The sequence below is a fragment of the Bombina bombina genome, chromosome 9 (genome assembly GCF_027579735.1).
Source record: "Bombina bombina isolate aBomBom1 chromosome 9, aBomBom1.pri, whole genome shotgun sequence".
In the NCBI taxonomy this organism is placed as follows: Eukaryota; Metazoa; Chordata; class Amphibia; order Anura; family Bombinatoridae; genus Bombina; species Bombina bombina.
Window position 1 is genome coordinate 49,785,227 of NC_069507.1, and position 25,161 is coordinate 49,810,387.

At 38.4% G+C, this 25,161-nt stretch overlaps 1 protein-coding gene across 1 annotated transcript; it reads left to right on the plus strand.

The window, feature by feature from the left end:
• Positions 1-206: 206 nt before the first annotated feature.
• LOC128639864 (pulmonary surfactant-associated protein D) lies at positions 207-20,503 on the plus strand. The gene is made up of 5 exons (XM_053692080.1): positions 207-313; positions 701-828; positions 6,039-6,209; positions 17,099-17,194; positions 18,911-20,503. The coding sequence occupies exons 2-5, from the start codon at positions 717-719 to the stop codon at positions 19,285-19,287; spliced, it is 756 nt and encodes a 251-aa protein (XP_053548055.1). The 5' UTR covers positions 207-313; positions 701-716; the 3' UTR covers positions 19,288-20,503.
• The last annotated feature ends 4,658 nt before the right edge of the window (positions 20,504-25,161 follow it).

Genomic DNA, 25,161 nt, shown 5'->3' on the forward strand with positions numbered 1-25,161 from the left:
TAAACACCAGAAATCATTGTTTAAAGTTAGAATGTTCTGTTATTGCCAGGTCAGCAAAATAAAAATACCAAAAAAAAGTAACACAATGCCAAAAAACAAGTCATTTCACAATAGTCAATATTCTTCAGAAGGTCTATGACATTCCCAGAATTAGTTCAAATTTGTCAGACACAGCATATGTAATTACTCAATAACCTCCCTTATATAAAGAGATAGTTTTCAGGCAGTCTTTTTACTTTGTTTATGGTTAAAGCAAGGATACGTTCTGACCATCAATAAATATACAAACTTACCATTCAACAAGAACCAGAAGGTATGTAATATTTCAAATATGCAGAGCTCATGTTGGTGCTCATAGCATATACATTCAATTTATTAGCCGTAATCTCAGCCATGTATAAAAAATATTTAACATTGCATGCTTACAATAAACTGCTACTAAAATAACTAATGAATATTTGTTCAGGGGCTAATGAATATAAGTAAAGGGCTGATTTGTAATTTCATTACAATTATTTGAGATATTTTGCATAAATTACAAAGTTTTCTTCCTAATTTATTGAGAGCAATTATTTGCTGACAACAAGATAAATGATAATATCAAACGTGATATTTAGAGATGCATAATAAAACAGCTATAACAATTAGAAGAAATAAATAATTGGTGATTTATACTTACAAATTTACAATTCCTTTCAAGGTTGCCTTCATCAAACATGGCTCCAAATATATGGATTTTTCACATTTTATCAGCCATAATTTGGGCAGTATCTTCCCAGTCTTTATCCGATACACCATCCAAATGTTGTGGAGAGAAGGGAGACAGAGGTAAAGCAGGAAATCAAATATTCAATTTTATTTATTAATTGTTTTAAATTTAATGTAATGGGCAGAGGTTTTTGCAAATCCCCTCATCTGATTCCTATTATATTAATTTTCCACTGTCTTAGGAAATGTATAAATGCCCTGGAGGGTCCTATGAACCCATGTCAATTTTCCTCTATTTTAGTTCTTAAATCTTATTAATTGATGTCATAATTTTTTAAAGTCCTCTGACAGTTAATTGAAAAATGGAAATAAACGGACCCTTAGAACCCTAACAATCATGTGGTTGTCACAGTAGAAAATATACATGCAAAATATTCCATTGACATCACCTCTTAAAAGAGTTTATAACTTTTTTTTAAAGGTTTTTATTTTTCAATTGATTACAATACAAAATGGATATGGCTAAAAGCCCACAGTTTATCAAAATAAAAGTTCCCAAAAATATGTTTTTACGTATTAAGTACTTGTTATTGGGAATGGAAATGAGAATACAACCAAAACTAATATACAGTATTTCACAAAAGTGAGTACACCCCTCACATTTTTGTAAATATTTTATTATATCTTTTCATGTGACAACACTAATGAAATGACCCTTTGCTACAATGTAAAGTAGTGAATGAACAGCCTGTATAACAGTGTAAATTTGCTGTCCCCACAAAATAACTCTACACACAGCCATTAATGTCTAAACCATTGGCAACAAAAGTAAGCACACCCCTAAGTGGAAATGTCCAAATTGGGCCCAAAGTGTCAATATTTTGTGTGGCCACCATTATTTTCCAGCACTACCTTAACCCTTTTGGGCATGGAGTTCATCAGAGCTTCACAGGTTGCTACTGGAGTCCTCTTACACTCCTCCATGATGACATCATAGAGCTGGTGTTTGTTAGAGACCTTGTGCTCCCCTACCTTCCGTTTGAGGATGCCCCACAGATTTCTCAATAGGGTTTAGGTCTGGAGACATGCTTGGCCAGTTAATCACCTTTTCCCTCAGCTTTTTTAGCAAGTCAGTGTTCATCTTGGAGGTGTGTTTGTGGTCAATATCATATTGGAAAACTGCCCTGCTGCCCAGTCTCTGAAAGGAGGGGATAATGCTCTGCTTCAGTATGTCCCAGTACATGTTGGCATTCATGGTTCCCTCAATGAACTGTAGCTCCCCAGTGCTGGCAGCACCCATGCAGGTCCAGACCATGACACTCCCACCACCATGCTTGACTGTGGACAAGACACACTTGTCTTTGTACTCCTCACCTGGTTGCCGCAACACACGCTTGACACCATCTGAACCAAATGAGTTTATCTTGGTCTAATCGGACCACAGGACATGGTTCCAGTTATCCATGTCCTTAGTCTGCTTGTCTGCGGGCTTTCTTGTGCATCATCTTTAGAAGAGGCTTTCTTCTTGAACGACAACCATGCAGACCAATTTGATGCAGTGTGCAGTGTATGGTCTGAGCACTGACAGACTGACCCCCCACCACGTATATTTCCCAAAGGCAACCTCTGGATATGACACTAAGCACATGCAGTCAACTTCTTTAAATTGACCATGGCGAGGCCTGCTCTGAGGGGAACCTGTCATGTGAAACCACTGTATGGTCTTGCCCACCGTGCTGCAGCTCAGTTTCAGGGTCTTGGCAATCTTCTTATAGCCTAGGCCATCTTTATGTAGAGCAACAATTATTTTTTTCAGATCTTCAGAGAGTTCTTTGCCATGAGGTGCCATGTTTAACTTCCAGTGACTGGTATGAGAGAGTGTGAGAGTGATAACACCAAATTTAACACACCTGCTCCCCATTCACACCTGAGACCTTGTAACACTAACGAGTCGCATGACACCGGGGAGGGAAAATGGCTAATTGGGCCCAATTTGCACTTTTCCACTTAGGGGTGTACTCACTTTTGTTGCCAACGGTTTAGACATTAATGGCTGTGTGTTGAGTTATTTTGAGGGGACAGACAATTTACACTGTTATACAGGCTGTACTCTCACTATTTTACGTTGTAGCAAAGTGTCATTTCTTCAGTGTTGTCACCTAAAAAGATATAATAAAATATTTACAAAAATATGAGGGGTGTACTCACTTTTGTGAGATACTGTACAATGAGCCTTTCAGACCTCCTAATGGCTACAATAAAAATGTTTTGAATTAATTCTTTTGTATATTATGTAAGGGGAATCCTCATTTACATGTGATTAAACTATTGTAAATCAAATCCATGCTGATCAATGGTAAACACTATGGGACCAATTTATGAAAGTACGAGTGGACATGATACGATGTAGCATATTATGTCCACCGTACATTGTTAAATGCCAACAGCATTCATGGTCGGCATTTATCATTGCACAAGCAGTTCTTGTGAACTGCTTGTGCAATGCTGCCCCCTGCAGATTTGTGGCCAATTGGCCACTAGCAGGGGATGTCAATCAGCCTGATCGTGTAGGATTGGGTGGATTAATGTCCACAGCCTCAGAGCAGGTGGACAAGTTATGGAGCAGCGGTCTTTAGGCCGCTGCTTCATAACTGCTGTTTCCGGCAAGCTTGATAATTTGGCTCATATGAATGCCATTTTTATATAGGTATGATGGGTATACTGATCACGTGTGCTCAATGATTACATTGACACGTTTAATTAAAGGCCAATTTGGAACTGTATCAAGTGCCATTAGGTATTGTTTTTTTCAATATTTCCAATTATTGATTGCAAAAGCACTTTTTTCCAGTTTGTGTGAGATTTTCATCTAAAATCAAGAAAAACACTACAGGTTTACATTAAAAGGGAGTGACTTCCAACGTATCTCCTCTTTTAATACTGGATTTTAATAGTTATCACACTGCAAACTGTGAAACTGCTCTATTGCAATAATATATTAAAAAAATGTTAGACTTTCAAATGGATTGGTACATTAAAATGTGGGAAGGGTTAGATGATTAACAATGACCAGGGGAAGATTGAGGTAGAGGAACCAATGGGAGATATTTTAAAACAAACTAGAACATACAAGCCCATAACAATACCTGAGCTATCTCTAGATAATATAGGGGTATAGAATGGATAACAACAAGCTCCAGATGGAATATATCCAAGAGTTCTAAGGGATTTAACACTGTCATAGCCAAACCTCTGCCCTTAATTTTTCAAGAATCATTATCCTCAGGCATAGTACCCCAGGACTGGTGTAAAGCTAATGCGGTACCACTTTTAGTCTGACATCGGTAATGGGAAAGATACTGGAAGGGATTATAAGGGATTATATTCAAGACATAGAGGAAGAATTAAATAACAACATCTATATTGTTGCAGATGATAAAAAATTGTGTAAAGTGATTAGATCAGAGCAGGATGTAATTACTTGCAAGGGGATTTAAAAACTTGGAAGAATGGGTTGGTAAATAGCAAATGAGATTTATATGGGTACATGTAAGATTCTACATTTTGAAAGTAAAAAAATGCACACTACCTATTATTTAAAAGTGACAAGAATTAGCAAAGCAAAAGCTGGAAGGGATTTAGACATACTTATAGATAACAAGCTAAGAATGTGTGTGCAATGCAAGACAGCGGCATTCATGTAAAATGTTTTCACTGTAAGAGCAATCAAATTGTAGAAATAATTGCCTAAGGAGGTAGTGCATGCCAATACCTTAGATACATTTAAATGGCTTAGGTAAATTTATGGCTAGAAACAAAATTTAAGAATATGATTGGTTGTGTTTAATGAGTATGCTTCTTTATTTGTATTAATGTTCAATTTGCAGCTTCTTATTGCAAATCAGGTTGGATCTGTATAGGTTGAACTCTATAGACTTCTGTCTTCTTTCAACCTCATCACATCTTTGTTAGTATGTTACTACATTACTTTGCAAATGGGCTTTCAAACTCAATCGTGCCTTAGTGGCTAGGATTTCAATAATGTAGGTGCAAAAAGTACATTGTCATGAACAGATTTGTCTTTGCAGTTGCAAAGGCACAATCAAGTTTGAAATACCAGTGTCGTTTTCTTTTTAAAGTCTGGTCACAAAAGTGCAATCCCATTTAAAAGCCTGGTCATGATCCTGGTCATATACATATGTAAATTTATACATACATATGTAAATTTGTGACCTAACCACTGTAGACGGACTATAAAATAGCGATGAATAGAGTAGAGCTTTAATGAATCTAGACCATGTGTACAAATACACCTCTAAAATATCATCTGTAGCCATTTTAGAGTGTCTTGTACTTGCACAACATAATAGAATTTTTTCAAATAATCTTGGAATATTTGCAAATAAGGCAAAAATAAAACCGTTCAGGACTTTATCAAGTGGCTTTCTGTGTCGCTTTTGATAAGTGTAAAATGGTCTTGAAAATCTGTTGAAAAGTACAGGCATACCTCGCTTTATTGCGCTTCACTTTATTGCGCTTTGTAGATATTGCGTTTTTTTCGAATCAAAGGTTTGTGACAACACATTTTTTTTCAACATACATACACATATAAGCACATAAATACACATGTATACACATAAATACACGCATATATATATATATATATATATATATATATACTGTATATATATATATATATATATATATATATATATATATATATATATACACACACACATACCACCAGCAAAAAGACTACAAGTTGCTGAAGGTTCAGATGATAAAGTATTTTTAAAGGTATGTACATTGTTTTATAGACATAATGCTGTTGAACACTTACTACGTTTAGTGTAAATATAATTTTTACATGCACTGGGAAAAAAAAAATGTGGGCCCCACATTTATTGCGATACTCGCTTTATTGTGGGAGTCTGGAACGAAACACGCAATATCCCTGAGGTCTGCCTATATTAAGAAAATGGATTGTAATTGCTGAGAACTTTTTGGCTCTATGTTAAATTTACTGCCACATTTTTTTCCTTTTCCCGTTTGAAAACCTGCCAAAAACAAATTGACTCCATACATTCTCACATTCTTTCTGCACTTTTATGTCTCTTGAATTTCATATAAGAAACAATATTTGGAATAATTTGTACATAGTATTTTAAATGCATAATCTATTTTTATGTGTAAGGCTAAAGTTTCGATCACAATTCCTTTAGAAAAGCTTATCACATGATTTAAGTAAAATGCACTATAATTAAATGAAAATACAATTAATATTGAAAATATTAGATAATTTAGCAAAATTATTTTTTCATGATCATCAGGGCCACCAGGACTTCAAGGATCTCCAGGGATACCTGGATTTACAGGACAACCAGGATTTCCGGGAATCAAAGGAGAACGAGGATTACCAGGTCACGATGGCTTTCCAGGAATGCCAGGAGTACCAGGATATGGAGGTGTAAAAGGAGATAAGGGAGAAAGTACAGTTTCAGGTAGCTATGTGTTGTGCATGATGGATCGTTACATAGTGGATAAAATGTCAAAATAATGTTTGTTTTTAAAAGGAGATTATTATAATAAAGAAACATACAATAAAGGGACATTAAAGTCAAAATTAAACATTAATGATTCAGTGTCATAATCCCGTGAGGGGGCTCTGATATAGGGAACTGTTGTACTGAGGTACCAGGTTCAGGCTTTATTAAACTGGAACAGAGTTGCAGAATACAGGTATCACCGTAGAGATACTTGGTTTCAGGTACAAGCTGAGCATACTCTGGTATCAGAGCAGGGGAACTTTTTTTTAGGATCAAGCTGAGCATACACCGGTATCACAACAAGGGAACTTGGTTTCAGGAACAAGCTAAGCATACGCCAGTATCACAGCAAGGGAACTTGATTTCAGGAACAAGCTGTGCATATACCAGTATCAAAGCAAGGGAACTTGATTTCAGGAACAAGCTGTGCATACGCCAGTATTACAACAAGGGAACTTGGTTTCAGAAACAAGCTGTGCTTACGCCAGTGTCACAGCAAGGGAACTTGGTTTCAGGAACAAGCTTTTCATGCGCCAGTATCACAGCAAGGGAACTTGGTTTCAGGAACAAGATGTGCATACGCCCATATCACAGCAAGGGAACTTGTTTTCAGGATCCAGATGAACATGCAGCATTATTAGCTGCAAGCAACCAGGCTAAGAGTCCTGACATTGAGTCCCTTAGACAGGCTATAGGTCAAAACCAGGAGTACAGCCAAAATACTTTTGGGGAATCTGGATGAGTAGACAGGTAAAATTACCAAAGGAGAATCCGGTAGAATAGTCACATCACAAGCTAAGGTAAAAAGACTGGAAGTTTAAACCAGGTAACACAGGATAAGAAGCACCAACACCAACCTCACAATGCAAGAGTTGGAAACTAAGAGTCAGTGTGCAAGCCTCAGCACCTGTGGTAAAAGCTCTGTGTGAAGTCCTGTGGACTGTAAGATAATACACTTGGAGTACTTGAAAGTCTATCTCCCGTGTGTAAATTCATGTGCGAGTATAATGTCCTCCTCAAACAAACAAATCATAAATGACTTGCAGTAAATATATAAGTGAGCACTTACACTGTAAAGGAGTAGTCCCAGTGCCGGTCTTAAGGGAGCTGCCTCTCACAATGATGGTAACTGCTATGTGGTATCGGGCCAATCTCTTAGCATTGTTCTCCCCTCTTTCAGCACACTTCCTCCTTACCACGCTGGCTTAGTTTGATGACTTGCTTGGGGGGCGTGTCCACCAGGAGAATGCTCTAATCGAGGGTCCCTCACTCAATAGTGGGTGATGGGTTGAACCACTCACCAAAGGGACGATGTGTGCTGCTACTGATGAATCCACATAGTGATGCAATATGAAATAAAACCAGGAGCATTGTTGACTTTTTATTCCACAAACTTGGATGTGTTCACAACAATAATGACTTGCTACAATTATGACACAATGCCGAAATGCGCCAGCTGGTAATACAGTGATCCACCAGCTCTCCTGCTTCCCTAGCAAGTCACTATTGCAGTGAACGCATCAAAGTTTGTGTAATAAAAAGTTGACGATTATGGTGCTCCTGTCTTCATTTCAAATTGCATCACAATGCAAGAATCACTGTCAGTCTGCCTTAAATAGCAGGCTGATTGCTGAAATTACCTGCAGCTGGCAAGCAGTTGGAGTAGAATAGCAAACAGCTTCAGGCAACAAGACTCAAAGAATACTCTGGAAAAGCAAAGCCCAATGGTGACTTAGGGTGCAAAACAGCAACCAAGAGTCAGCAGCATACTAGAAATCTTGAGTCCTGGGTTCAATCCTGCAAATAGATGTTACATTCCGCATGCAATTTTAAATAACTTTCCAATTTACTTCTGTTATGTCATTTGCATTGTTCTATTGGTATTGTTTGTTGAAAAGCAGATAGCAGCAATGGTGGCTGCACATATATGCCTCCTGTCATTGGCTCACTGATTGCCTTGTAGCTGTTGCTGACCTTGGATTGTTTTGGATTCTGATATTTGGTTTGTTCCTTGTACTCTCACTGCCCTTTTGTTACCCACCCATTGCCTGACCCTGAATAAGCTTCTGTGGATCTTGAATTTACTCCTATTGTCCTTTTGACAGTTTCAGCTTACTGTATGTTATTCTATGCTACTTTCCAGAGTAAAATCTTTCATCAGTATAATGTTATATACTGTTACCTGGTGTAGCTTGCTCGGGGAGATTCCTGCCTGCTGTGTACCAGATATACCTGCTTATTTTCTATGTTCTAGAGACACTAGTTTACTGTTTTCTACTATGGCCTGTTGCAGTTAGATTCTTGCCTACAGTGTTCTAGATATACCAGTGTGTTAAGTTCTATTGTTACCTGTCTGATGTCTTCTAAAATTTCTCCCTGCGACAGTTTAGCGGTTAATAATTGGATTTAGTGTTGGCGATGTCGGGGCAGCAGTTTAGGGGTTAATAGCTTTAATTAGTGTTGGCGATGTCGGGGGGAAGTGGATTAGGGGTGTTTAGACTAGGGGTTGATGTTAGGGTGTTAGGTTTTAACGTAACTTTCTTTTCCCCATAGACATCAAAGGGGTTGCGTTACGTGATCTCCATTCTGCGATCGCAGGTGTTAGTTTTTTTCTAACACTTTCTCTATATTGATGTCTACTCCCAATAGTTTATAAGGTTGAAAATGAATAATCATTGCTGTAGTTAAATCATGTGTTAAATGATATATTATTATGTTGCATGCAAACAATAATTTTTTGATATGCCCTGTGTGATGGAAAATTGTTGAGTTGCTTCTGTTATTTTTTATATTTTGTATTTAGTATTTGGGTATATATAAACAAAACAATTTGTATGCTCTATATGATTCATGAAATACATTTTTGGGGTTTTACGTAACCATTGATATTAAACTGCTGGGTAGGTACTGCTACAGTTGTAGGAGTACTATTTACCATGCTATCATTTTTCTTTCTGTGTCTTCTAAGTGAAGCGCTATTTTAAGAGTGGCCTGTAAAGGGGCAAATTTGCAAATTAACAAGTGGCTGGTTAAAGGGACATTAAACCCACATTTTTTCTTTCGTGATTTAGATAGAGCGAGCATGCCATTTTAAACAACTTTCTAATTTACTTCTATTATCTATTTTGCTTCATTCTCTTGATATTCTTTGCTGAATAGCATATCTAGATAACCTCAGTAGCTGCTGATTGGTGCCTGCACATAGATGCCTCGTGTTATTGGCTCACCCATGTGCATTGCTATTTCTTTAACAAAGGATATCTAAAAAATAAAGCATATTAGATAATAGAAGTAAATTGTAAAGTTGTTTAAAATTGAATTCTCTTTCTGAATCACGAAAGAAATTGTTTGGGTTTAGTGTCCCTTTAATGCTACCACAAGCTCTCGGTAGCACTTTGTGCTAAACAAAATTAACCAAAATGTCCCCCAATTGCCCTCAAAATAAATCATACAGTTCCTTTATTAAAAAAAAAATCTGAGCATCTTTTAAAAAAATAAATAAATAACTGCATGAAGCAGTTATAAGGCGTTAAAGTTAGGGGATGTGGTGTGTTAGAAAAAAAGGCTCTGAAAAGCGCCTTTACAGTCTATGGGGACAGTATTTATATGTATGTATATATATATATATATATATATATATAAAATATATATAAATATATACGTATATATATATATATATATATATATGTGTTAATATGTGTTTATACACATATAAACACATAAATACTGTATATATGTATATATCCATATCTATATATATTTTAAATTTGCTACCCAGCACTGTGTGACTTAACCCCTGTGCTGTGCTAGGTTCTTTGCCGTGCCTCATAGCATCAGAACGAGGTTCCCACTGGAGCCTATAGAAGCATGCTCGCAATGCGACATGTTCACATTGCGCTTAACTTATAATACCATAGCACATTTGTAATCTAGCCTGTCATATTTTAACAAATTAAAGGTTCCAGTTGATGAAGCTCTGCATCTTCATTGTGAAGCCCACATATTCATGCACCCAGTGACAGAAGTGGTGCGAGTTTGTACATGTTCTTTTCTTTTTTTACACAGTTTAATTTCAAGTTAAATAACAAATATAAAAAGCCCTAATGAATAATTTAGAGCAATTCAGCTACTGCAAAAATGATGACTGTGGCCAGTGTGAAGATGCAGAGATTCCACAGCTGGCAACTCTAAGGGGTTAAAATAAGATAATTGTTTTAAAAAATAAAAACTACAGGTACATGATGATTTGTATCCATGCTATTGTAGATGTACCCAACAATGTATTGTCCCTTTAATTATATATATAAAAAAAAAATCTTTACACCTTTAAAACATTTAAAGGGACAGTCAAGTCCAAAATAAACTTTCATGATTCAGATGGAGGATGTCATTTTAAGAAACTTTCCAATTTACCTGTCACCAATTTTGCTTTGTTCTCTTGGTATTCTTAGTTGAAAGCTAAACCTAGGAGGCTCATATGCTAGTTTCTTATACCTTGAAGGCCGTCTCTTATCTAAATCCATTTTGAAAGTTTTAAACCACTAGAGGGCGTTAGTTCATGTGTGTCATATAGATAACATTGAGCTCATGCACGTGGAGTTACCTAGGAGTCAGCGCTGATTGGCTAAAATACAAGTCTGTCAAAAGAACTGTAATAAGAGGGCAGTTTGCAGAGGCTTAGATACAAAGTAATCACAGAGGTAAAAAGTGTATTGTTATAACTGTGTTGGTTATGCAAAACTGGGGAATGGGTAATAAAGGGATTATATGCAAAACAATGAAAAGAAAAAGGAGACAGGATCACAAGAGACTGATCTAAGAGTAGTAGAAAACACCTTTTAATTGGCACACAGTAAAATCTCACTCACACTCTGTAACCTCAATGTTATGAGGTATATGAACAGCACATCAAAGTATGGACACCACAGAACGATCTCTCTTTTTGGAGCCTCAGAGTCCCAGTCTCATTACCAGAACCCCTGGTTGGTGCTTGTCAGCAGGAACATCTGTGTCAGGGTATGGCAGGGGCTCCGGGTCCGTGACTGTCCGCAACTGTCGGTAAAGTACAAGTGTCTCTCAAACACATAAAAAAACAAACGACCAGACCGCTACCAATAACCAGATCATAGCAGATGTTCACAAGCCGGCTAGAATGCTGTTTGTGTGTTGATAGCAAGCGTGCATCAATGTGGGCGTGGCCTAACACGTTCTATGTACTTTTGCATATAGGTATGCAAAATCCCCTACTAAAATCTTAGTTTTTTTTTATGTTTTTGTTTAGCTAAGTCAAGTCTTTTTATGTTGTATTCGTAATTCAGGCTGCTTACATAATTCATGGAAAAATGCTTCTAATACACTGTTAAACCAAAGAAATATTAGCCAAAAACTGCCTGAGGTGAATATAATTTCTTTTGCATGAAAAACTCTAAACATTTCAAGGTCTAGTTTACAAGTGGAAAGATGCAAGTTAAAAAGGAGCATTGGCATCACTGGAGTGGCATGATCCATACTGTGATGAGAGCAGGATGTGATGTCACTAGTTTGGGGGCGGGGTTTAGGTCCGGTAGTCTGTGTCGCAGTTAGTTTAATACAATCAACCTGACTAGATGTGTATTGCTATGCTCTGCAATAAAATAGAGTTGTACCATCATTGCTGTGTCCTGCATATGTCCTGCATCTCATGACATGGTGTCAGAAGTTCTGGCCTGCGCTTCTGTTCCTGATCGATTGCAATGTCTAAGTTTACCCCACCTGAGCCTTTTGACTTCTCTCAGCCTGCAGCTTGGCCCACATGGCGTCAGCGGTTTCAGCGTTTCAGGATTGCTTCCAAACTGAATAAGGAGAGTGGTGATGTACAAGTTAATTCTCTTTTATACTCTATGGGGAAAGATGTGGAGCCAGTGTTCAATGCTTTTGCTTTCCAAGAAGGGGAAGAATTTGACTTTGATATAGTTATGGATAAACTCAGTAACCACTTTGTGCCCAAAAGAAATGTGATTCATGAGAGAGCTTGTTTTCACAAACGTAATCAGCGTGTGGGAGAATCTGTGGAGTCATTTGTGCGCAGCCTGTATGAACTAGCTGAATTCTGTGAGTTTGGTGTTGCTAAAGAAGAGCAAATCAGAGACAGAATAGTTATTGGAATTGCAGATGCTGAAGTCTCACTGAAGCTGCAGTTAGAGTCTGATTTAACATTAGATGGGGCTATTAGGATGGCCCGCCAGAGTGAACTGGTGAAAAAGCAAAGTGCTGATCTGAGGTCTGAGAGTATTGTGGATGAAGTGCAACAGTCCAGGAAAACTGCTAGTGAAAGGCACAGTGTGAGCGGTAGATCTAAAATAATGGAAAGGCCTAGAAGTGGATGGGCGCAACATGCCCGATGCACGCGGTGCTACCGTGCCCATGATCAGAGTATTATATGCCCGGCCAGAGATAAAAGATGCAGAAAATGTAACAGAATGGGCCATTTTGAAGTGGTGTGTAGAACTGAATACATTAAGGAGATGCAGGTGGACAGTGACCAGGAGGGTCAGGAAGTGTCTTTTGTGGGGTCCGTTGTGGAACGGCCAAGCTCAGAGGAAGATTGGAAAGTTACCTTTACTGTAATGGGAGACAAAGTTGATTTTAAGATTGACACAGGAGCAGATATCACTGTAATGTCTTTTGCTGAATTTATGAAACTGCCTCGACAGCCCCAGCTGGCGAAGGTTACTACAAATGTCCATAGTCCTGGTGGCCGCATTGATTGCGTGGGGAAATTTCTTGCCAGCTGTGAGTACAAACAAAGAAAGTTCACCATGTGGGTGCATGTGATTCAAGGTCAGTGTGTTAACAATTTATTGAGCAGAAAAGCAGCCTGCGACTTGGGCCTCGTGGCCAGAGTGAATGAGATTTCCGAAGATATGTTTGGCGAGTTGGGCCTACTGAATTGCAAACCAGTCCGTATAGCACTTAAAAGTGACGCAGTCCCATACAGTATTTCTACTCCTCGTAGAATTCCGTTCCCGCTCATGCCTCAAGTGAAGAAAGAGCTTATGCGCATGAAGTCTATGGGGGTTATTGAAGAGGTTGTTGAAGCGACTGATTGGTGTGCCCCCATTGTTCCAGTTGCAAAGAAAAATGGAAAGGTGCGCATCTGTGTGGACCTGAAAAGGTTGAATGAGGCAGCGAAGAGATTCGTGCTGCCGACATTAGAAGATATAGCTCCAAAGTTGGCTGGGGCGAAGTTCTTTTCCACATTAGACACTTCTAGCGGCTTTTGGCAGATCCCCCTGGATCCAAAGTGCCGCAAACTGACTACCTTTATCACACCGGTAGGTCGGTTCTGCTTCTGCAGACTCCCCTTTGGGATATCCTCCGCTCCTGAAATCTTTCAAAGGGAAATGAGTTCTCTCCTGAGTGACCACGTGGGCACAGCGGTCGTCATAGACGACAATCTAGTGTATGGGTCTACAGTGGAGGAGCATGATCAGCGTTTATGTTGTGTGCTACAGGCTATCAAAGAGTCTGGGCTCAAGCTGAATAAAGAAAAATGTCATTTTAGGAAAACTGAATTATGCTACTTTGGGCATATCATCAACGGGGATGGCATCAAGCCAGACCCCGAGAAAATTTGTGCTATTGAACAGATGAAAAGTCCTTCTGATGTACATGAGCTGAGACAGATATTGGGCCTTGTAAATTACGTGGGCAAATTTCTTCCAGATTTATCAACAGTTTTACACCCTATCACAGAGTTGCTTAAGAAAGACGTTGCCTGGGTCTGGGGACCTTCACAAGAAAAAGCTTTCCTGCAGGCCAAGTCCCTGCTGGGGTCTGCACCAGTGCTGGGGTTCTACGACCATTCAAAAAAGACTGTGGTTAGTGCCGATGCAAGCAGTTATGGGTTGGGGGCTGCACTCCTGCAGTTAAATGAGAATAAACTACCCATCGCCTACTGTTCCCGCACACTGACGGCTGCGGAGTCAAAATACGCTCAAATTGAGAAAGAGTGCCTGGCTGCAGTTTGGGCCTGTGAGCGCTTTCAGCGTTATCTAGTGGGTTTGGAGAAATTTAGTCTGGAAACTGACCATAAACCGCTAGTCCCTCTAATCAACTCTTATGACATTGACAAAACACCCTTGAGATGCCAGAGACTTTTAATGAGACTGCTCAGGTTCAATATCCAGGCAGTGCATGTGCCGGGGAAACAACTGGTTGTGGCAGATACACTATCCAGGCTCCCGCTGGCTGCTGCTGAAGAATCCTCCACAGAATCTGATGTGAAAGTATATGTCGATTCAGTTCTGGCCTCTAAGTCCATTTCTTCAAGGAATCTGGAAGAGATAAAGAAAGAGACATCTTTGGACACAGATCTGCAAGAGGTTATAAAGTACATAAAAGAAGGCTGGCCCGAGAGCCGGGCAGCCTGGATGTCTTTAAATGCTTACCAGCCAGAGAGGTCGCAGCTCACAGAGCTGGAGGGGTTGGTGCTGTTCCAAGACCGCATTTTTATTCCTGTCAGCATGAGGAAAGAGATGTTAAACAGGATTCACGATGGCCACTTAGGCATTACAAAGTGCAGAGAAAGGGCAGCTACAGCTGTGTGGTGGCCTGGGATCAGCTCTGACATTGCAAATCTTGTGTCTAAATGTGCCTTTTGCCGGGAACGCCGGCCTACTCAGAGAAGGGAGCCCTTGATTTCTACTCCGCTGCCTGCGGGGCCGTGGCAGAAAATAGCTGCTGATTTGTGTGAACTGCACGGGAAAAAGTTTCTTGTTGTGATCGACTACTGTTCCAGGTATTTGGAAATTGTACCCCTGAATGATATCACGTCAGGCCGTTATCATTCGCCTGAAGAGCTTGTTCGCCCGCTGGGGCATTCCAATGGAGCTGGTGAGTGATAATGGTATGCAGTTCGCTTCTACAGAGTTCAGTGCTTTCAGCAGGGAATATGATTTTGTACATTCCACATCAAGTCCACATTATCCGCAGGCCAACGGAATGACTGAAAAGGCAGTTCAAACAACAAAATTCATTCTAAAGCAATCTGAGCCGTACCTAGCCCTCTTGTCATACAGTGCGACGCCCATTCAAGCCACCGGGTTTAGCCCGGCACAGCTGATGCTAGGATGCCAGATTCGCACCACTTTACCCTCAGTGGGTGTCTTCAAGCCGCCTGGCCCTGTTCCTCGGGACGAAGTCCTTAGGAGGGATGAAGAGGCCAAAAAGGGTTATCGTTTCTTCTACGACAGGAGACATTCTGTCAGGCTCTTACAGGAACTGAAAGCGGCCAAAGTGTCAGAATTAAACTGGATGATGAGAAGAAATGGAAGACGCCTGCTACGGTAGTTGGCCGCTCTCCAGAACCAAGGTCTTATACAGTCCTTACTGAGGGAGGGACGGTTACACGCCGTAACCGAAGACATCTTCAGCCTGTACCTGAGAGTCTGGAACTGGATGCCTCAGTACCACCGCCGGTGGGATCCCCTGTTCTAAGAGAGGTGCCTTCCCCTCAGCAAGATCACAGTGGGGATATATCTTTGCCTCCAGCAGACTCTAATTCACCATCTTCTGTATCAGAGGACAGTTCATACAAAGTTACATCAAGCGGAAGAGTGGTGAGACTTCCGGCCCGATATAGGGACCGACTTTAGCTAGAACGGTGACCGGAAGTATGGGCAGAATAATCCCATGGTCACTGTGGACTAGGGTAGTCTACCCCGATGTCCAAGTCAGGATGTAATTTATTTGTCTATATATTGTTAAAAAAAAAAATAATGTTGTTGTATACTATGTTCGTATACCTTGTTATTTATTATATTCTAATGTATGCTTCGCCTTTGAAAAAGGGGAAGATGTGATGAGAGCAGGATGTGATGTCACTAGTTTGGGAGCGGGGTTTAGGTCCGGTAGTCTGTGTCGCAGTTAGTTTAATACAATCAACCTGACTAGATGTATATTGCTATGCTCTGCAATAAAATAGAGTTGTACCATCATTGCTGTGTCCTGCATATGTCCTGCATCTCATGACACATACCACTTGAATTTTTGAACTTGTGTTACAAGTCCATGTCTAATATACAGTATATTGTGCATGTGGTAGTATAATGCGCACCAAAATATTTAATATACCCTCATATTATAGATTTCTTTGAGCACTAAAATTTATGTCAAATAAAAATTCATGTTGGATAAAGCTCAAGAACTAAGATGATGTGTCTAAAAAGTTCTATTCAAGTAATGGAGTTATTTGCTTCAAATATTCAATGTTTTTGAATGCACAATAGCAAATGATAACAGTTAATATAGAGTTTTCAAAAGTATTCAATGCAAAAGCGATAATTTGAATTGCACTCAAGCACAGCACTTAACTCATCATTACTTGTAATGACTTGTAATTCTTAATGAATTCTCTTCCTTGATTTACTTTAGTTTTTACTGTGTATATTTTGTTTCCATATATGTTTGTGAAAATCCATTTGAAAACCTACTGGAAAATCCTGTATTCCCCAGTTGTTTGTTTTCATATGTTAAATTCAACGTTTCTGTTACATAATTTTCTAATTCAAATATTTTTTTCTAAATTGATTCTTTCATTTCACATATTGATTAAATAAGGATTGCAAGAAAACAAACAAAAAATATATTTTTGAACCTTTCTAGTAGGATGGCATGGAGGTGGCACAGAGTAGCAAGTCATAAGCAGGTTAAACAAAGTCAAATTTGAGTTCTTGTTTGTAAAATTTTGCTCGTTTAACTTTCCCTTTAATGTGTAGTAGCAATGGTTAATTATTGTTCATGAACAATATACTTTTTAAAGCAAAACAAAAATGAAACACAGTAACACGTTTCTTATTCTATAGAACTTGAAGAATTAAAAAAACAAATTACTCTCATGGATGGTCAACTGAGTGCATTGAAGTCAGACGTCCAAAATTTGGCATCAGCACAAAAGAAAGGTTTGTGTTATTGTACATTCTGTATTAATCGCCTTATCATATAACAGTGAATGCAGGTCATCACTTTGTCACTGGAATAATGTCTGTGAATAAACTACCAAAGTTCAGTTACACAATGCAGGAGCTTAGATCCTCAAGTTGCATAGCCAAAAATTTAGGTTTATGAAGAAGAATTCAGCTTTCAGTTCTTTATTGGTGTATGTATTCTGGATGTGTTATGATGTGATTGGGTATATTGTATTGTACCAATATTAAAAAGAACAAGATGGCACACGTTATGAAGGCTATACCTTTATAGTATTCATTGTATTGTATCAATATATTCATTTGAATGCATCCTGTATTTTTAAGTCTGCAAAAAGTTGATCTATATCATCAAAACAATAGACAGTTCATATTATATACTGCTTGCTATCATTTTTAACACCATTTTGAATTTTAGGTTCTATTAAAAATATTCCTGTATGCTATGAAAATATTTTTAAAAAAAAAACATAGGGCCAGATTATCAGTCAAATACAAAAATGCAAGCAGCATGGAGCGCGTATATCGCTGGAGCGCAGTCCATAACTCTTGCATTATGGATTGTGCTTGAATTACAAATTCTTAGTTCATAAATATTGAGCACCATGTAGTATAATGGACACTACAATATTTATAAGGGGAAGGACAGGTGCCTTCTTCCACTCATTTAATAGATTTCTATGAGGGTAACACTCAAGTGAAAAAGCCAATGGAGTGCTAAAACTCCCCTTAAGTTGCGCAGTTTGGATACATTATTTGCTATTCACCTTCCGTGCTTTTGAATGCACACTAGCTAAAACAGTTAATACCTTGTTTTAAAAAGATGTATTCTGGAGAAGCACAACACTTAACCAATTACTTTTAATAAGAGCACAATGAAAGTGCTCCTACTGCATATCATTTGAAGTATATGGCATGCTATTTATTTATTGGGTGCATTCAAAATTATTTGGTTAAACACTTTGTTTTGTTAAAAAATGTAACCAACAACTTCTAATTCCCAGTCATGTGTTATTGTTTGTGCTAAGCTGAGCACATAAAGCACTGCACGTTATCTTTTGTGATTGACATGAGATCTAGCCAATAACCTTTTAGCCCATTTCTCCCAAAATCGTGAACAAGAACTTTACTTTTTTCTCTGTCTCACATAAACCAACATTAGAAAGAAATTCCAAAATGTTAACACAATGGCCCCTATTTATGAAATGTCTTGCGGACCTGATCCGACATTGCGGATCAGGTCCGCAAGACATCGCTGAATTTGGAGAGCAATACGCTCTCCATATTCAGCATTGCACCAGCAGCTCACACGATCGGGTGAGCTGCTGGCGATTCCTGTCCGTGTGCTCAGAGCAGGCGAACAGGGTTATGGAACAGCGGTCTTTGTGCATTTAGCTCCATTTGGTCAGGTTACAGGGCTTTGTCATATATTATTCCAATCTGCTTTATTTCTCTGAAATGGTTCACAGGGTCGGCATAATCAGATGCATTTTTTAACTCCCTCATCTCTCTTCAAAAGTTAATGTCTATTACTTAAAAACCAAATCAAATAATATTTAAAACAATATTTATTGTGCAATATTTACAAATAATTCAATGCTAAGTTTGCTTATTTTATTTTTATTAATTTTTTTTTTTTAGTGCTTCAATAAATAAATTATAAATAGAATTTTATAAAACTTATTTTTTCAGCATTGCTGTTCTCCAAAGTGACGTTTACTGAGAAGAAACTGTTTGCTACAAATGGCTTTGAAGGTGACTATAAAGAAACAAAATCTATATGCTCGGTGGCAGGAGGTCGGCTAGCAACACCACAGAATGCAGAAGAGAATGAAGCTGTATTATCAATAGTTTTGCATTACAACAAAATGCCATATTTGGGAATTCATGATATAGAGACAAAAGGCAGTTATAAATACCTAAACGGAGAATTAATTGGTTATACTAACTGGAATACTGAGGAGCCAAACAGTAAACACGATGGAGATGATTGTGTGGCAATGTTTACAAACGGAAAATGGAATGTCATAAATTGTAAGGAAAATCACCTGGTCATATGCGAATTCTGACTTGCTATTCCTATATAATGTGTAGGTGCAACCTCTCTGTGAGAAAAGTGCAAAACACGTATTCCCTACAATAGTAAATATCATGTTCAAAGGGGCATGAAACTACAATGTGTTCATGATTCGGATAGAGCATACAATTCAAACAACTTTCCAAATTTACATCTATTATCAAATTTGCTTCATTCTTGTGATATCCGTTGTTGAAGAAGCAGCAAAGCACTACTGGAATCTAGCTGAACACATATGGTGAGCCAATGACAAGAGGCATATATGTGCAGCCAGCCACCAATCAGCAGATAGCTCCTAGCAGGGCATTGTTGCTCCTTCAACAATGGATACCAAGGGAACAAATGAATATGTCAATCACAATACTTTAAAAAAAAAATATCAGATGATTTTCAACAGTCTATAAGGATTTTTGTAGATACATTTTTTGATACGTTTTTCTAAAGAATTGCGATCAAGCCACAAATGAGATAAAATAAGTAAATTTAAAGGGACAGTCTACACCAGCATTGTTATTGTTTTAAAAGATAGATAATCCCTTTATTTCCCATTCCCCAGCTTTGCATAACCAACACAGTTATATAAATACACTTTTTACTTCTGTGATTATCTTGTATCTACACTCTGCACACTACACCCTTATTTTAGTTCTTTTGACAGACTTGCATTTTAGCCAATCAGTGCTGGTTTCTAGGAACTCCACGTGCATGTGCACAGCGTTATCTATATGACACACATGAACTAACACCCTTTAGTGGTGAAAAACTGTCAAAATGCCCTGAAAGAAGAGGCGGCCTTCAAGGGCTTAGAAATTAGCATATGAACCTTCAAGGTTTAGCTTTTAACTAAGAATACCAAGAGAACAAAGCAAAATTGGTGATAAAAGTAAATTGGAAAATTGTTTAAAATTACATGTCCTATCTGAATCATGAAAGTTTATTTTGGACTAGACTGTCCCTTTAATTTTGACTTTACTGTCCCTTTAAGTTAGGATCCAGAATAGCTTCAAAGTAAGTCAAAATCATTTTGATGGTCAAAAAACACCTTTAGTGGTATATGTCTCCCCAGATATATAACCACTTAACCAACTTGTTCCTATTTTTTTTTTTACATTTTTCAGTTAATCAATTCTCCAAGACGTATCCTATTACATAGAAAACCAGAGAACATTTATATTGTAATATAAAATAAAGATATTTGTGACAATAAATATGCCAGTGTCTTTTTTTAATTTGAAAGACCAAAAGGTCTACTGTAACAATTCTGTGCTGCATCATTTTCGTGTCTTTAAAATGAATCCACTATGATATTTTGGCTTTTTTTTGCTAGGTGTATCACATTCAAAATAATATTATTTACTAATAGCATGCAATCTGTTTATCAGTAACTAATAGCATATCTTATGGCTGGTAGCAAGAACCAGTCTCCAAGAAACTTCAGCTGCTATGCATACATACCTAAATGATATAGATGCTAGTGATACTGTCCAGTAGTATTCTTTAAAGCTCTATACCATTTGTATATGAACAAAGATGGATCATTCAACATTGTAATAATTAAAATACTAATGTAAATACATGTTTAAAGAATAGAGTTACTGAACCTGTTGTTTAATATATAGATCTTAAAAAAGTATCTCCTTTGAGTCAGTGGTTCAGATTTATGATTAGGCTCTGTGCATACAGCATTACATTATAGAATTATGGCAATGGTTTCCTGCTACTATAGAGCACCAAGGTTGGTTTTCAGGTTGGTTTCCAATCAACTGCTGGAATCAATAATGTATACAAGTAATACAGTTTTGTTTTCATAGCCCATATTGTATCTCTCTAATTTTTCTCACTGTTGAGAGTGATCCTCTTAAAGGGCCAGTAAACCTAAAAAATAATGTTATATAATTCTGCACAGAAATCACTGGATATATTTGTAATAAAAAAACTAGCACTAATATAATGTTATATAATTCTTCACTATGTGCCGAATTATATAACATTATTTTTTAGGTTTATTGGCCCTTTAAGGAGAACTGCTGATTTACCCCCTAGTAGATGACTAACAAAATGTACATCCAGATATGAAATGAATTCATGATTTCCATGTCTCTTACAGGGCATCAGATCAGAAATTAGTCAATGTTGATTTTCTTTTTAGTTTTAAATATATTAGCATGCCCCCCACACTACAATTTATCCTACCCTTTTTGCAAATGAACCTTAATTAAAGCTACCACCACATATGAAACCCTTTACCACACAAGTCTATTTAATGTCTATTAACTTTTACACCAATGACCCCAACTGAAATTAACCCCTTACTGAATCTTTGGCTGCACAACAGATTGACATTTTACCATCTATAACATATTGCAGCTAAAAGCCCTCTCAACACAACATACAAGCACTACACCTCTTAAATCCACTGGCATTCCCAGACAACCAACCACATATAGTAAGCCTAGCACGCAGGGCACCTTAAAGCCCCATTCTCCAACCCATCTTTTTCCTATAGCTAAGACCTCCTATCACCCAAGACTACTTACCCAGCACATAAAGGACTGGCCCTACTTGTAGAAACACACAACCACCAAGAAAACACTGATATTAATCTCTTAACAAATGGACTACCACTGCAATTACATCCTTACTGAACCAGTGTCTGTTTCCAAAACTGACATTGTACCACCCAAAAAATACCACGCAAGAACCCTTTCTATATAACACAAACTCAACACCACCTGAACCTACTAGAACCCTCAGCAACAAACCACAGAGCACCTCAGCACCCATTGCCTCGCTACATATTCATCCTCCAACCAAACCTTCTTCACATATAGGATCATTTAGTATGCAAATCATCCATTCTCTTAATAAAAACATTTTTTTTTACATTTCTACCTTAATCTTAATCTAACAGATGCAGAAAGTAACATATTTATTGAACTGACTAAAAAAAAATCCTGGATGGTAAAGTAATTAACCAATTATGATTTATGTAATGGTGTTAAGGATTGTATCTGAGCATTCTCATCGTCTAGTTTTAACAAAAAACTATAAATGTAGAAAAGGAATGTAGACCAAATTTTAAAATAGGGAACCCGCTGGGTGCAAGGAGGAATTGTGCTTAAAGGGGCATATATGATGGCTGTTGCTAGTAATGTATATAAGCAGTAGATAGTTCATTTGCAGGGGAGAGGATTTACACTGTGAGATACCAGCACTGTAGTTCCTGTGCAGTTTTGGGTTGCTATAGAATAGGGAGTGATGTATTCAAATTTATAGGGATGGGGCTTGTTGTTGTTAGGTTAATAATAGTAGAGGGGATCTATAAGTTACATTTTCTATCTATCTATCTATCTATCTATCTATCTATCTATCATTCTATCGTTCTATCATCTATCTATCTATCTATCTATCTATCTATCTATTTTACAAGAATGATATTAAGTTCCTGTATCATCTAACCTGGTTCCCGTTGGATCCATCTGCATCATCCTAGTCAATGATCAACAGAACAGGTGCCTGAATTAGCATCAGGGCCGGATTGGGCAGCCAGGATACCGGGAAAAGTCCCGGTGGGCCGCCGGCCGGCAGCTCCGCTGGGCTGGCTGCTGCAGTAGAGAGTAGCAATTTTGCATATGTGTAGGCTGCAGCCCGCGGACAGCAGGGCGACTACTGAATATTTATTTTTGATGCTTAGCCTATTTGCTATAATGCCCGCGGGCCGCTCAGAGTCGTTTTTCCTCAGCTGAGCTCCCGTCACGCTCCGCTCCGCCTCCTATTTAGTAGTCACTCGCCTCACACACACGTGAAACGCGAACCAGGACTACACTTCCCATAACTTTGTGGGGATACTAGTTGTAACGTCCGTGCCCTGAAAGTTCTGGCATGCACATGTGTTGGTGACATACATGACCTAGAGGTCGGTGTTGAGAGGCTCGGAGCGGTGGTGAAAGGTGGCCACTTGGCTGGGGTTCCAGTCAGGGGTATGCCAAAAAACCGGGTGAGAAATATATAAATCTTGGGAATTTCGGATAAAAACTTTACGAGTTATGTCTGAAAAAGGGATATAGATTGGGGAGTGTTGAGAAGCTGTAGGTATTATCATTCGCTGTTGGACAATATAGACGCAGGTCATGTCTCTGGGGTAAAATAAGCTTGTCTGTTATTACACAGGTTTTTTTTAGCTTGGCGCTGGATATTTGGAAATGGTGTCTATTTTAGGGGTCAAAACCTTGAAGAATGACACTATTTTATAGCATCAATTAAATTTTAGATACATTGGTATAGTGCTTATGATTTTGTTTTTGAGGGTACAAACCACATTAACACTTGGAATTAGGCAGTAAATTATGACTGCACACATATGCTTGGAGGCACATTAAAATATGACGTTTGAAAGCCTCAAATTAAGATTTTCCAACACCAACACAATATTCAACACAAAAAAATTCATACAAGTGTAGCTATTGTCAAATATATGGAGGGGGCAGGGTTATTATGAAGGGGGCGGGGTTGACTCAGAGGGGGCAGGGCTGGGCCGGTCTATACAAATTTCCAGGGCCGGTCTGATTTCCTTGTCCGGCCCTGATTAGCATGGAACATTAACCCTAGCAGAAATAAAAAAGGTACTATTATTGTAAAAGTCTATATGTAATGAATCATATCTATAGATGGTCACATGTATTGCCTTTCAATAGAAAATGTAACAGACTGCAGCAAAGACACAAGAATCAGAACTCAGACCCTTTTTATAGCAGAATATTGATTACATGATATTAATTATATGTACTGTGATCTACATTAAGAAGGTTAGTGCAGAGAAATGATTACACAATGTAGAAACAGTTTTGTGATAGTCTAAGTTTATGTATTCATTTTAGAGTGATATGTTGTTAAATGTATTCCTATTCTGTTATGCGATATATGGGCAGATCAATTATCACAAAGCTAATATCAGTATGTGGCCCTCATGCGGTCCGGTGAGTTGCAAATGCAATTTATGTGCTTGCCTTGTAAAATCACAGTGCTCTGATCAGGTATACTTTTTATTTAAATATACATGTTTCAAAAATACTTGAAATATATATAAATACAAACTTACTGAAACTTTACACTGATGCTAGCATAAGGGATTAAAGGCTTACCTTGTCGATCCCAGAAGAGGGGAGGGGAAAAATAACCTTCATAAACATAAACATAACTATGCTTAAACTGGCCCACGGGGCCTAACCTTAATAATTGTAATAACTATGCTTTAACTGGCCCATGGGGCCTAACCTTAAATAAAGACAGACACAAGTAATTTGGGTAAAATTTATGAACCATCACTGGTCCCTTTTATTAACCTATAACTTTAGGCTTAACGATTAACTAAACCGACAGATAATAATTCAACAGATGGCGGCAAATGAGAGGCTAAGACTAACCCCCCGGACTACAGAGGAGAGCGGCCTAATGGAAGGCAACAGCAGAAAAACTCTGCACGAGAAATGGAAATGCTACTAGGGGTGTTACGAGTTCTTCTGGCCTACCTACCCGGAGGGAGGGGCACTCCAGTTAACTGAAGTAATCGAGCCCCACCCTCATCAGCCTGGCCATCACTCCCCCGTTCGCCGCTACTGGGCCGCAATCCTCCCGCAGTTAGGGTGCTCTTTTAACCTACCATCCAATAGGCTCTGAGACAACCTGCCGCTTAAGCCGGTTAGTCGCAGAGGGAGGTAAAACTACAGCCAAGGGCTTACATAGATTAGGACACCTATCCCTAACTCAGCCTCAGCACCCTACCTAAACTCTCATGCCGCAAATTGGGTGGGAGGGCGGGCAACTTGTCAGCTTCTTGTCCAAGGTCAAAGAGGAACAGGAAATACAG

What these genes read in the sequence shown, in the direction of transcription:
- LOC128639864 (XM_053692080.1), top strand. Translation starts at nt 717, where the DNA reads ATGGCTCCAAATATATGGATTTTTCACATTTTATCAGCCATAATTTGG. An exon ending in TGGAGAGAAGGGAGACAGAG is followed by an intron (nt 829 to 6,038) that starts GTAAAGCAGGAA and finishes CATGATCATCAG; the next exon opens with GGCCACCAGGACTTCAAGGA. An exon ending in GGGAGAAAGTACAGTTTCAG is followed by an intron (nt 6,210 to 17,098) that starts GTAGCTATGTGT and finishes CTTATTCTATAG; the next exon opens with AACTTGAAGAATTAAAAAAA.